The sequence below is a fragment of the Crotalus tigris genome, unplaced genomic scaffold (assembly GCF_016545835.1).
Source record: "Crotalus tigris isolate CLP2741 ecotype Arizona unplaced genomic scaffold, ASM1654583v1 scf7180000017668.6805642782:7212621, whole genome shotgun sequence".
NCBI lineage: Eukaryota > Metazoa > Chordata > Lepidosauria > Squamata > Viperidae > Crotalus > Crotalus tigris.
This window is the reverse complement of record NW_024096554.1, coordinates 3198026-3212581: the sequence shown is the minus strand read 5'-3', so window position 1 is coordinate 3212581 and position 14556 is coordinate 3198026. Positions and strand designations below refer to the sequence as shown.

The 14556-nt window shown below is 35.1% G+C and overlaps 1 protein-coding gene across 2 annotated transcripts in view; it reads right to left on the bottom strand.

Annotated features, from left to right (window-relative positions):
- Positions 1-2989: 2989 nt before the first annotated feature.
- KIF6 (kinesin family member 6) overlaps positions 2990-14556 on the bottom strand; it is a 129352-nt gene continuing 117785 nt past the window's right edge. Inside the window, exons 20-23 of one of the 2 annotated variants that reach the window (XR_005556016.1) lie at positions 10794-10883; positions 10091-10197; positions 4492-4891; positions 2990-4341 (exon numbers count right to left, since the gene is read on the bottom strand). Coding sequence is in view for 1 of the 2 variants with exons in the window: in XM_039337099.1 (XP_039193033.1) it covers positions 4875-4891; positions 10091-10197; positions 10794-10883 (214 nt within the window). In the remaining variant the exon portion in view is untranslated. Of the gene's footprint in view, positions 4892-10090; positions 10198-10793; positions 10884-14556 lie in introns of both variants that reach the window. The other variant, XM_039337099.1, reaches the window with a different exon arrangement.

Below are 14556 nucleotides of genomic sequence, written 5' to 3'. Positions count from 1 at the left end.
CCTGACAGTTCCTATAACAAAAATACATCTTGTCTTCATTTCTAGTGAAGTGTAAAAAAGCAGAACCCATCCCCAAATGATTGAGAATGTGTCCTTTGGGCTGTCATGGTGAAGCTATTAGAAAAGGAAAGAGAATAGAGCTGAACTAAGTAATAACAGCAAAATATACCATGTGAGCGTCTTTTGCTGAAGCAGGACAAGGCTTGCAGATATAAAGAAGGAAGCTAACCGCAGCCTGGACTGGGGAACTGGACTCTATGCTGCACAAAACTTCATGTGAAGTTGTAACTAATGAAACTCTGCTCAACACTTCTAACAAATCAAGTCACTATGTCAGGACTATTTTCTGTTCAGGTTTGGCATTGCTAATGGAAATTGTGTTGTAACCCTTTTGGAACATTTTAGCCTCTAGGGCCTGCTCTATACCTACCCTCTTACCCTTCTGCAGGAGCCTAAAGACTTGGCTCTGCCAATTGGCCCAGGGATCAAATGGAGAAGTTCCATGCTGGTGATGGTAGACTCTATCTCCCCACCTTCCTCTCTGGTCTCCACTTTTTTGTTACCATATTGATGTATTCTCATTTTCTTTTTCATTGTTTATTGTTCTATTATTTTACTTCTATTTTATTTATATTCTTCATTTCTTCCTTTTGTTGTAAACCACCTAGAGTAGCTCCATGAACTCCAATACATGAAAAAAACTAGTAAAATGAGTATTTTTGTGACACATCTTTGGGGCTTTGTTTTTGACAAGCTCTTCCCACAGAAGATATGCAAAAAGACTTTGGGTGCAGAGTCTTTTGAAAGCTAGAATTGTTAATTGTTTGGCAGGAAAGAGGTAGAAAAGAGGAGGGAAGGAAGAAGCAGCAAGCAGACTGTTGAATAAACTGAAAATACTGTAGCACTGAGTTCCCATTTTGAAAAAGTCATAACTAGGATTTGTGATTTCTTTTAAAAATGCTTCACTTCTGCAATTCCAGCTGCTGACTGAAAATGATAACTACCCAATATACTCCACAAGGCACATTTTGGCAGATCCAGTTGCAGAAGAGTATTTGGCTGAGATATCAGAAGTATAATTCATAAAACAAATTCATATTTTTGTAATTTTAGAATTTGAGATTCTTCTCAATGTACAAATGATTTCAAATATGATTGATTTGTAAAATTAATATTTCCACAAAACTTGAAAAATTAAGAGCATTCAATAATAATATTAACATTAATATAATTATAATGATGAGGATATTATCAATATTACATGATGAGCATAATAACAATAAGAAGAATGGAAGCTTGGGGAACAAAACCTGCATGGTTCACCAATTCTTTTTAAATTCTTTACACAGGACCAAAGGGAGATGTTTTGTTTTTCAGAAAAAAAAATAGTTCTGCTAGAAATATAATCTCCATTTATGATTTAGTAAAGGCATATTTTGAAACAGAAACAAACAAAAATAGTAGCCCTTTCATATTTAATGGCATTAGAGAGAATCACCAAATGCCTCAAGAACTCCCTGCTTTGGTCAGTACAATATATATACTTACTTATATTAAGCTAGAATAATTCAGATCTTTATTAATGATTTCAATATATCAGTTTGAAATTATAACCACATGCATTCATTTTTTGCTTTCCTTTTGCTACCCTTGCCGATAAGAATCTCAAAAGGGAAAGGTGAGTGTGACCTTTATAATCCTTGCTCATCTCAGCACTCTGTGTCTTTTCACCCAGGGTTTCTCTGCAAACAAAGCAGCAATTTGCTCTGGCTGGAAACGATAAATAGTGTTTACTATATTGACAAGTTTAAGCAGCCATTGGTTAGATATCATAGATGCTGGTTAGTATTCTTCAGCATGCATGAGAGATTATTTACTAGGAAAACTTTTCCACTGGCAATTAAGCTGACTGAAACACAAATATAAACCTATGCTTAGAACTGCAGCTTCTGCTCTGTAAGCACCGAATGGTTTTTCCAATGAGTAGGGGAAGAATTGAAGTCATTTCTGTATGTACATTGAAAAATGCAGTGCTATGCATGTTGCCGGGGTGTAGGCTCAATTAAGCATCGTGGGACATTACTAAGTCAACATAAGCCTTTGCTCCGTGATTAAAGATCCTTACACGTTTAGCAGTTATCCTTTTTAAACCATGGCATTTTCTTCTAAGTAAATGTACTGTACCTTACATGGTTAGTTATCAAACATCCCTCAAGAGTGCATGGATCTACAGTATATTTATATGGCCTGGAAAATGTAAGGATAAATATGAAACTGTTTCATATGCCTCTTCCTCCATTAATGGGCAGGATGAAAGAGAAGAAGCTGAAACTGAATTCAGGAAAAGTGGAAGTTTCCTGTTTGTTAACAGGAAACTGGAGATTTAGCCTGTTTTGGATGGAGTTATACTTGAAAGTTCATCATCTGGAAATGCTCATCAATTCTCAGCTGTCTTTGGATTTTCATAGCAAGGACCACTTTTGTACAATTAGAGGTAGTATGCCAGTTGCAACCATTTCTGTTCAGATTTAATGATAATTACCCATGCCTCAATTACATTTTGTGTGGACTTCTGCAATGTACTCTAAATGGAACTATATTTGAAACAAATCTGAAAATTGTATGTGGAGTGACATGTAGTAGCCACTTTAACTGGTTCTGATGACAAGGATTATATAATGCTATATTGAAAGATCTGCACAGCCATTTGCCTAATAGGCACAATTTAAAATAATATTACTGACCTTTAAATGGCTTAAGACTATCAAAAGCCAACCTGAGATGCCGGAGATGCCTTTCTGAAGATGTCCCATTTGTTAAAGGCTATCTTTCTGGGATGTAGAGGAGGATCATCAGCCGTGCTTCTAGGCCATGGAATATACTCTTTTGTGTTTGGTTTCTTCTCTCTTTATTTGGAAGAATAACTAGGACACATCTCTTTCATTAGGCTTTTATTAATGAATGAATGGTGTTAATGTATACGTCTGGATTTTATTTATTTGTTTATTTGTATTTAGGTAAGGCTATGCAAAACAAAGTGCAAGCAAAGCATCTCACTTCAAAATGGGAAGCACCTGCATCTCCTAGCACGTTGCTTCTTGGGCAAATTCATTCTTTTCAAATGCTCTGCACATTTTCTTGATCATTACATTTTCTTGATCATTAATCAACAGTGTGCTCAAATTAAGTAGACTGGTGGAATAGAAAGCAAATATATAAATAAATTCTGTGCCTTTGGAGAATAGGGTTCAAATGTTCGTCATGAATGAGGAGAAAAAATGCTAGGTAAATTAGAATGAAATTTCAATGCCCGATACTCGATTTTGTAGGAAACCTGGCATGATTTATTTCTTCTGCTTCTTCCTGTCTGTGGCCTCTGCACTGACTGACTGCCTCTAAAGATATTGTCTGACCACAGTTCTGAGGCAGAAGGTCACTGTTCTGAAGACTAGTTGAGCACATTCAGCCTAATTGAATCCTAAATTTTCCTAAGAGGAATTATTTAAACATCTGTTATATGATCAGTAGCAGAAAGGGCTAATGCAGTGGAGAGCTATTAATCGAGCTATAGTTTCCTGGTTACGGAAAATAATAATTCTGCTTTATCGGTCTAGTTCTGGTCACTGCATTTGAAGGAAGACACAATAATTTATAATGAGTTCAGAGAAAGGTAAAACAGCCTAATGTTCAATCTCCATTTTTTGGTGTTCATTTTACTGGCTCTCCCCTGAAGATACATTGGGGGTGAAAATGGAGCTGGGAACAGTGGAGAAGTGGCCCCATTTGTGACGATTTCTTTCATTGGGTTTACATTCAAAGGACAGAAAAGGAAGATAAAACAGGCTAATACCAATCACCTTTAGATGACAAATGGAACCATCACTGAAATTATTACTAGGAACCATGTTTTAAAATTACATTCAAGGTACCCACTTTTAACCACAGTATATAACCCATGGTCCAAGTTCATATTTCATGATTCAGCAAACAAGATCTGTATCTCTACGTGACTATCATTATTTTGCTTTACTTTTGTTAAATGAAGATGTTCTATACAGCCAACTCACTTGAAGGCCAGCTGTTACAAATATTAAAAGCACTTTAATAAAGTATCTTTCCTAATAGTTTTAGGCTACAGATTCAAGAGGAAAAAAAAGGAATATCAACATATTTTTCTGACTTGTATTATGCAATAGAATATTCTAGTAGTTTTTATATTTAATAAAAGGGAATAATAGTTATTCAAATGACACACAGAAGCAAACTTTTGAGCACAATATTCTCGGACAATAACTATGCATAGAAGAAAAGTCGGTCCATAAAGATGCAGGATTCCAGCACCTGAAAGGCAATTATAGAAATCTTAGGGGGGAAAAAACAACATTTGGAAATACAATTCAGTACATGATCCCCAAGTATGTAATTTAAAAAATGCTAGTTTAGTTAACAATACTAAATTACAGTTAGGAAAAAAAAAAGACATTGCTGTACCTGCAGTTCTCGGTGAGACACTATATACAATCTGAACCCTTCCCAGCCTCAAAGTCAAATAAAGCATTCTAGTCCAAGATTGTCTCATAAAAGTCCAAGGGAGTACTTCTGTGTTAGGTTCAGAAACAGGGCTAGGTAGTGATGACATTTGAAAACCAATAAAACTTTTTTGTTCTTGATGTTCCAAGTTAGAGTTTGTTTCACTTTTTTGATATTACGAAAATAATGAAGACACAGGTTGAATGCTATTCCTTGCAGAAATTCATTTTCTCTTTCTCCTCCCCTCTCTCCCTCATAAATTCAGCTGCAATTCCATTTGTCCTATATAGTTATAGTTATTTTGTCTAATTTTAAAATGAGGCCTTTGCTGCATAAGTCAGAGTTTACTTGTCTCCCAATCCTGAAAAGAGAAGAAAAGGCTATCAGGCATGAATCATATTATACACATTGACAGTTTAATGATCACAAATCTTTAGAGCTCATCTGAAATCTGGTTTTTTTAGAACAGTATTACTGCCACCCAGAGAGTGATCATAGAGACTGAAGGTTGATATAAAGGGTTCCTTTCATGATCAAAGAACTGTGAAGATTTAACCATTAATAAAATTATTTACTAACAACATAGTAACATACCAGGACAGCAAATACATTAGAAAGTTACTAAAAATGATAGTTAAAACTCCATTTTATTTATTTTTTTCACAAAAGAGGAAATGCTAGTGATGCAATAGGATACGCCAAAAAATTATAATCACATAACTATCTTCCTATTTTAATCACTCAGGTCTGCACATCTTTACATTTTGGAAAGCTACAACATGAGATTTGGTGTTCCTCAACTTCTTTTTTAGACCATTTGCAGAAGACATTACTTCCATTAGCCTCTGCATCTCCAGACTGTGCTTCTTTCCTATTTATGAAGTTACTTTCTAGGATGCACCAAACTTCAGGCCCCATAGGCCAAGAGATGACATAAAGAAGATCATCGCATTAAAATTTCAAATATCAGAGGAAATGTTGTTGGACTTAGGAATGTTCAAAGATCATGAGTTGAATGAGTAAAGTTGTGTTTAGCACAAAATGGCAACTGATTTGAATATGTAATTGATATCATAAATTTAACCAAAATCTGGGCCTGACTTTGGTACCACACAATATAATTGGGTTATATCTTGGTTACTAAGATGTAGGAATAAAATAATAAGTTACAGTCTAATAATTTAGTATGATTAAATTAATCAAAACCATTCTTCCAATGTTTAATGTGAAGAAACCACATTCTGAAAAAGGCATAGACAAGATCTTACTGCACTCTACTGTAAATACTATTCAAAATTCTGTTTATTGATGAAAATTTATGCAATAATATTTTCCAAGGCCATGCAGACTTTTAATAATGTTTCCAAGGCCATGCAGACAAAAAAAATTAAAAGTAACAATAAAGACAGAGGTAAAATTCAAAAGAAATAAAATCTGCAATGTAAAACAGGGTGAATCATGGAAGATTAGCTAAAGTTGTTCAACTGATAAAAACCTGAGCACTTAAGAAGTAGCTTGCCTGGGTACCAAGTGAGCTCTTCTGAGAATGGCATTTAACATGCAAAATACCATAGCCAATAAAAATGATCTCTCTGACTACTGCCTGTTTACCTCAGATGGTGATGCAACTGAGAAGTGGGCTGTAATGGAATGACACAGGTAGTCAGATTCAACAGAATGGAAGTTGGCATTGGCAGACAGAGCCTCGATTCAATCCCTGAATGACTGCACTCAGAAGCGTTCCATTAGATAGCATAAGAAAAAGATAACGCTATTACAATTAATAGTGTAGAGCAATGAGCCAGAATAGAGATCTTCTATATACTTTGGAAACAACCATCCAGGTAGGAGTGAAACTTATCATAATTGCACATTTCAACTTTAGTTTATCATGAAAAACACTGTAGTTGATGGAATTTCATCTATGGTTGATGGAATGAAAGCTACTAAAGGGCAATTAGGTCTTTGAGCCAAAATCTTCTTTCCACACCTGGAACTTCCAAAGGAAGAATCTCTTGAATTGTTCTCCCATACAAATCTATTTTCTTTTGGACTGGGGCTTTAAACAGCTCTGTGCAGTTGAGAGCCTGTGATATGTCAGACTCTCTTAAGATCACCTTGCATTTTCTTCAGAAAGAAAGGGATAAAACTCCAAATATTGACTGTCTAGAACTATATATTTGAAAGTGATGATGTGCATCTTCATTCTGATCAAGCCATCTTCAGGGAATCAGCTTTTTTTCAGGTTCATAGTCAGGATAGGTCAGCAGCTATACATCGTTCAGCTCCTCCTTTTCTATAAACAATAGATTCTAAGATTAATGAAATCAATTAAGTTCATGGAAGGAGATTGTTCTCACCTACTGAAAAAAAATTATGAATGGAATAGGAATCCAGTTGAACTTTGTGAGGAAGTCCATGGGACAGGTACGCTCGAGCTGGCATGTACTGGTTTAAGAAAGCCTATTGTTAAATTTTCTGAAATTTTGTGAGCCAGTTGAGGGCAGAGCACAGCTGCTATAACTAGCATGCTGATCAGCTATCTAGCAGCATAATGGCAGCAATGGAACTGCCAGAGCCAATTGTTGCACATTTACAAACAAACCACAGGTCTGTGAGAAACAATTGTTAAGAAACAAATTGCTGGAAATTGGGTGAAGATCAGCAGAAATTTGAATGATTTCTTTTTCTTTTAACAGTTGCCCTATTTCAAATTGTTCAGAAATTTTCTTTTGACCCTCTAAAGCAGACATGTCAAACTCACAACGTCACGTGATGTCACGCGATGTACCAGAACTTTTTCCCCATTGCCGGCAATGGGGTGGATGCGTTTCCTCATGATGCGTCCAGCCTGTGGGCCGGCAGTTTGACACCCCTGCTCTAAAGATCTGGGCAAACTAAAGTTCCTGGTTCAGATATTCCTTGAAGTTTTTAAGAAGAGATTGGACAGCCATTTGTCTGGAATTTTATATGGTCTTCTGCATGATCAAGGGGTTGGGTTAGAAGACCTCCAAGGTCCCTTCTAACTGTTATTCTGCAATTCAGATTGTTCATGCTATGTAGTTGCTGAAATTCACATTAGAATGGCCCTGCCAGTTTCTCTAATTGTGTACTTTTCCTATAAACATTTTTAAAAATTATTTTACTATAATGAAATTAGACAGTTAGTACATTTAAGGTCAGATCTGCTTTTCTTGCAAGCATGCATCTTTTCATACAGTAAGCTAAAAATGGGGTAGCTTAAAAATCAAGAGAATCTGTAATTATTTCATGATCGTTGGGAAATAAATATGAATTCAACTGAACTATATGATCAGAAGGAACTTGATAAAAAGTTCATTAAGCTGAGACATATGACACCTTAAGCCTAAGTGAGCAGAATACAGTATTTGCTCTGGATGGAGGAAGGTTTTGCAACTTCTCTATTTACACCCAACAATTACTGCAGATAACCAAAGAGATAGATTAAAACACTACTGTGGGATAATGCTAACACCATCTGTCAAGTCAGGTGCTACTAGCTTGATGAATAATGCTGTCATCAGCACTCAAAAGTTGATGGAAAGCTATGGCTTCAGTAATTAGGCTGCTTTTAGGTATTCTGTATAATTTGTTCCTGTCACTACAAACCTCTATTAAAAGTAATCTTTTATTCCTTTGTTAATAGTTTACTTTTTTACCACTAGGTGATTCTGTTGTCTCTCTGATATTATGTTTCCTAACATCTACTAATTTTAATGACCAGAATGAAATGGAAATTTTTGTCATCTAGGACCTAATTCATATTTGGAATGTGACAAATCTTGCAGACTTAATCCAGGATCAGGGCTCCTTCTATACTACGCAAATAATATAAGTTGTAACTATTTTGATGCCAATGCAGTTAGGTCCTACTTATAATTACTTATCTGTAGTAATAGGGAAATTCATAGGAGCCAATTTATATTAAAATTCAATTCAGAATATAGATCTAAGACACTGAGATAGTTTGTATTAGCATAATATAAATACTGCTTGTAGGGCTACATAAAAGTACATTCTATACAGTGTTAAATTTGGTTAATTTGAATATGTTACTTTCTATTGATTTTTACTGATCATTTTCTTCATCTTTTAGGATATTATCTCAGCTTACTTTGAGTCATTAGATTTGAGAAATATTGATGGTTCACAATATCAATATGAATGTTAATTTCTTTTTTCTCAAAACAAAACATTCACAATCTCTAAGGCAGGGGTGTCAGACTTGCAATGTCATGTGACATGGCGCGACGTATCGCAACTTTGTTGCCATTGCCGGCAATGGGGTGGGCGTGGTTTTGCTATGATGCATCCGGCCCGTGGACCAGCAGTTTAACATCCCTGCTCTAAGGCATACAGTATACAGTAGTAAAAAATCCTAAGGGAGCACCCAATTTGCTACTTTTCATTGATATTTGAAAAGGTAACTTGTCTGACAGAGATAGCTTGTCTGATAGAGCTTCTACCCACAAACATAGTTCCCAATATTTACTTGTCACTCTCCATATTGGCATACCCTGATTCTATTAAATGGGCTAAATAGAAAATTATTGTTTACTTATTAATTCAAAATTCTACAATATATTAATGTCTATAGAGACACTGTCAGGGATGCAAGACATTAAAATATTCATTTTCTCTCTGGTTTCAAGAATATTTTAAATTATTTTCACAATGTGTTTTAATCAGCTTTTCATACATTTTAGCCAACTAGACAACTTCCAACTAGTCAGACGACATGATGGAAACTCCTCAATTCACAACAAATGGGCAGATTCAACCATAGTTTCAGTGGGGCACCTTTAACCATCCTAGACCAAGCTAAATCCCCAAATCCCAGGGAATTTCTAGAAGCTTGGCATTCAGACAAATCAGTCATCAATATAGAGATAAACCACATTTATACACCATTCAAAAGAGACAATAAAAAAGCTTCCTCAGAGGAAGTAAATTCCGAATTTAGTACATAGCATTTTTATTGGATAGACAAATTCCATACTGTGTTTTCTTCTTTGTAAAATGATTTCTATGCCAACTCCTCTGAAGTGGTCTTGAATCACTCTGGTAACTGTATGCCTTCAGCATTTCAAAACTACCTAATTTCCTCTTAACTTCGTACTTAACTTCTCCTGCTTTTAGATTCCAGTTTAATGTATTTCTTACAAACATCTTAGCCCCTTTCTTTTTACCCCACCTGTGAAAGATTCTGTGTGAAAGACCTTATATGGTTTTCTCTCAGCTCTTTCCCAGATTCACCACAAGTAAAATCTAGGAGATCAAATAATACAATGGCAGAGGGAATTTGCTTTCTTAATTCAATCACATTATTTATAAATGAAGAAAGGACAGGTTCCTGATGAAAGACTACACCATCTAGAAGCCAAAGCAAGTATGTTAAGAGAGAGAAGAGAGGGGAAACACTGTAAATGATAACTAACATGTAATAATTTCAAAGTAATCCTCTGATTTCTTTTTACAAATCTGGATAACACTGAATTTTTATACAAATTACTCAACTACCATATTTAATAAAGATTACCTTTTTTTTGTAAGAGGTTCTTTCTAGCTCTAATGAAAGCTATAATATCAGCATCAGTTTGACGATCTCCTGTGAAGGGGATGGTAGAACTTGGATCTGCGGAAATCCTGAAATAACCAAGTGCATTTTTCAATTGTCTTTGCTGTTCCAAACTGAGTTGAATATTGAACTTCCTTATGCTGAGTATCAGTTTCACCTATCTGATTTCTGCTTATTTATTTCACCTAGCTTATGATAGGACTCATTGACAAGTTCCACTGAAATGAAGGAGTTTTTTTTATTCTAAAACGTTGCTTTGGAACGTGTGTGTGTGTGTGTGTGTGTGTGTGTGTGTGTGTGTGTGTGTGCTGGGAGCTCCTTAAAGCAGATATATGTTATTCCAGATCTATCCTCTTCCAGCTGTACTCCAAATACCTTTATGGAATCAAATCTGAAGCACTGATGGATGCAATCAACAGTGCCTGGGGGCACTATGAGCACTCTTGTATTTTCTTGGGATCAGTTTTAAAGTAGGAATTTACATGTAATCATTTTCCAGCTAAGAAGCATATAGTTTCCCCAATTTAGATCAATCTATAAACATCTGGATGCAGATGTGACAAGAGCAAGGGCAGCATGCACAGCCCCATTCTCTACTCTGTTTTCTTGTGACAAAGACAAAAGTGAATATTCTAGATTCTCAAAAGATGTAACTACTGCATACCTCATTTTTGAATTTGAGTTGCTGACTCTGCTCACACTGCTCTTCATGGCTGACTCTTCATTGGAGCTGGCTCTGCTGTTATTTGGAACCCTGGGAAGGGAAAGAATTTAAGTCATTTCAGGTTGCTGCAACAAAACTATATTTTACAAATGGTATTTTCTACCCAATAAATAAATAAAAATTGAAAATAGTATTTCATTTTATAAAGATTCCAATTCAAAAAATAGATTGGTGTGATACAGGAGGCAATATGATCACAAATCTTTCTTTTAAAGACTTAATAAATGGACACTGAGATGCATTAAATAGCATTGTTTGTTTTTCTAATGCTGTCCTAAGGGAACAATAAGGATGTTTTCTTTATGTATCTGAATAATACTTATTCTGCTGAGGGCCTACTTATCCATCATGCTGTTATTAAGTTATAATGTACATTGTGTGAACATCCCATTCTGCAACTATAATTTGCTTTCATGAGATTCTATACTGTTCTTACTGTAATTTACACTTTAAAACTCTACAATCATTATTAGTCTAACCACAGTTTTTATTATGAAAGTAATTTCAAACTCTGCTCAATTACCATTTAAATTCATGAGGATGAGAAATGAAGATAGCGAAAACTTAAATATTTTGACAGCTGAAGACATCAAATTAGTTTTGTCATCTAAACACATTTCTTAAAAAGACTTCATCAGGACATTTAACATTTATTTTAAATGATAATTTAGTCTGAACATTTAATCTCTTTTTTAAACACTACAATCCCTTCTGTCACTGATTCAGCCTGGAAGAACTCAGAACACAGAATAAAGTATTCATTCCATCTCTACAGTCTATGATCTGCCATAGGAAAAATCAAAATATGGAAGCAAGATAGTATGCATCTTCCAAGCTGCAGAAAGTGTTGGTATCATTTTTTGATGATTCCCCCATTGTGATGATGTAGCTGTGTTTGCAAAGTAGCTGATGATGGAGATTTATAGTCGTTCTAGGGTTGCAAAGCAGCTTCAGTGACTTTTTGAATTTGCTGCTACTCTCAAGATCAAACGTTTGATTTGGCAATGCATTTCCCAGATAGAGACCTCAGGTAACTCCACAACAGCTAAGAACTTGGGGCGGGTCTCTTTCTCTTCTTCTTCATTCTCAGGGGCTGCCTGAATGAACAACCTGCACACAAGATTAGCAGTCCACTCAACTATGTCTGCTACTGAAGAAAAAGTTGCAGCAGATGGTGACTGCCCAAGACCATAACATTTTTCACCATGTATTCCATGCTCTGAAAAGTATGCATTGAAGTTCTCAGTGCAGCTTGTAATGTTGATTGACAGAAAAGAATATCTTCATGAAGGTGATTGAATGCAGTAAAACCATGGTTCATCAGGAAAGTAGTATTGGATAGCAAGAGGATATTCTTTATGTTCAATAACATCTTGCTGTCTTCAGTAGGAAGCTGATAGTCTGATTATTTTTTCTTTCACAGAATAGGGTAGGGCAGGACAGGACAGGATAGGATAGGATACTTTATTTGGCCAAGTATACATATAAAGCAACAGAATAATAATAATCAGCATAATAATACAGTAATGCCAATAAATGGTGGAGTAAAGAAGATAATAGGATAAATGATAATATTACCACTATACCACATGGGTAACTATATATAGACATTAGACAGCATTGTGAGAATTAGGTATTCAACAGATAGATGGTGCAAGGGGAAAAAAGTCCCTGTGTCTAGTTGTTTTGACATGCAATGCCCTGTAGTGGTGTCCTGAGGGGAGGAGTTGAAACAGTTTATGTCCAGAATGTGAAGTGCCTATAGATATCTTCCCAGTCCTCCTCCTGACCTGAACAATATAGAGGTCTTCTATGAAAGGCAGGCTGGTTGGGATTCTCTTTCTACAATCTTAACTGTCCGTTGGAGTCTATACCTATCCTGTTTGGTGGTTGTACCAAACCGGGCAGTTATAGAAGTAAAAATGACAGACTTAATAATTTCTGTGTAAAACTGTATCAAGAGTTCCTGGGGCAGTCTGAACTTTCTGTGTCGAGGCAGGAAGAATATTCTTTATTGTGCCTTTTTAATGATGGTTCTACTATTACCTGTCCATTTCAAGTCCTGAGAGATTATAGAACCCCAAAACCTGAAGGACTCTGCTGCTGATACTGTGCTATCAAATATAGTGAGAAGTGGTATAATAGGGCTCCTCCTAAAATCCACTCTTGTCTCTACAGTTTTAAGCATATTTAGCTCCAGATTGTTTTACTCTAAATATATCTAAGAAAGCTTTTGTTGTTTCTTTTTTTTAATTTTAATTTTTTCCTTTTTCACTTTACAAAAAACAAAATACAAAATACATTTTTTTCCTTAACAGTACTGTGTCCTATATCTCTTACATTTATTTACAATTATTTACATCACTTCTCATACTTTTTTATTCCTCAATTCTAACCAGTTGTAACACTTGTCCCATATCTCATAAAATTCTGTAGCTTCTTTAATTCAGTGTTTTCAACACTATTCCTACATATTCTTTCTTTATGATTTGGATTATTTTCCATATCTGATCTACCACAGAATCCTACATATACATGAATTTATTAAAATATGGTTTTTAAGTCCAAGTTATGCATTTGACTTCATTTAGTTGCTATTAAATGAAAATTTCTGCATAATATGGTTACTTGACCCTCGTGTCCTATTATTTACATTTCCTCAGTTAAGTTATTCTTAGTATTTAGTATAAAGTCAAGAACAGCTGATATTTTATGCATTGCTCCATTTTCTGAAGGAGAAACTTGTTTATAAAATATGCCAGGAATTTCCTGGAAGTGTTATGGTTTTAAGGTAATTTAATTCTCCTATAACATTTACCTCATACATATTTGAAAGCTACTTTATGCAATTTGAGTGTGGAAAGCAATCATCATGGCTGAGTGGCAATAGTAGATACCAATAACAGTACTGTTTTTATTAATTCCTATACCTATTTTAACTCCAATACCTTCTATAGTAATGCCACAATAAGTTACTTCAATTTCTAAGTAGATGTCAATAGTTAGCATACAAAAACTTCCTTACTGTTTACTATTGCTTCTGTACCTTTTAACAGATCTCATATATTTTATTCATGCAAGCAATCCCAATTTCTGTTTATATATGTCTCAGAAACAAAAAGACAAAGTACTATGGATGACTTTAAATCTAGCATTGAGGTTGACCATTATATCCTTATTTTAAACATTAATTCAAAATGCAAATACCTATTTTAAGATTTAACCACTAGATGGCAAACTTGAGGCATTCTTATTTTTCTGTGCTGAAATTAAATTCATCCCTTTGAATTCCAAATAGTTAGTGTGACCAAAATAAACAAATAAATAAAGATGGAATGGAAAATACCATCTCTTAATAATGTCAGAAGAGCCAAGAAAGCATTTCTCCCTAACTGGAGAACAGGGTCAAAGACGTTTGACCACTAAAGCAAAGATTTCCTGCCTACACAGCTGAGAAAGCAGGAACAAGCTTTTAACCAAGTGCTTCCCAAATCTGGGTACATTATCCAAAATTTGGTAAAAGTGCTTTTTTATTTGAATAATGACACACAAATCCATTACCCAATCACAGCAGGGACATTTAAACTGACTTAAACTGTTTTACTTCCATTGGGTAAAAAAGATTTTCTGATAGACAGTTTGGGGTAATGAACGGAAAAAGTTTGGGGAGCGTTGATTTAATCTCACAGTGACTACAGGAGAT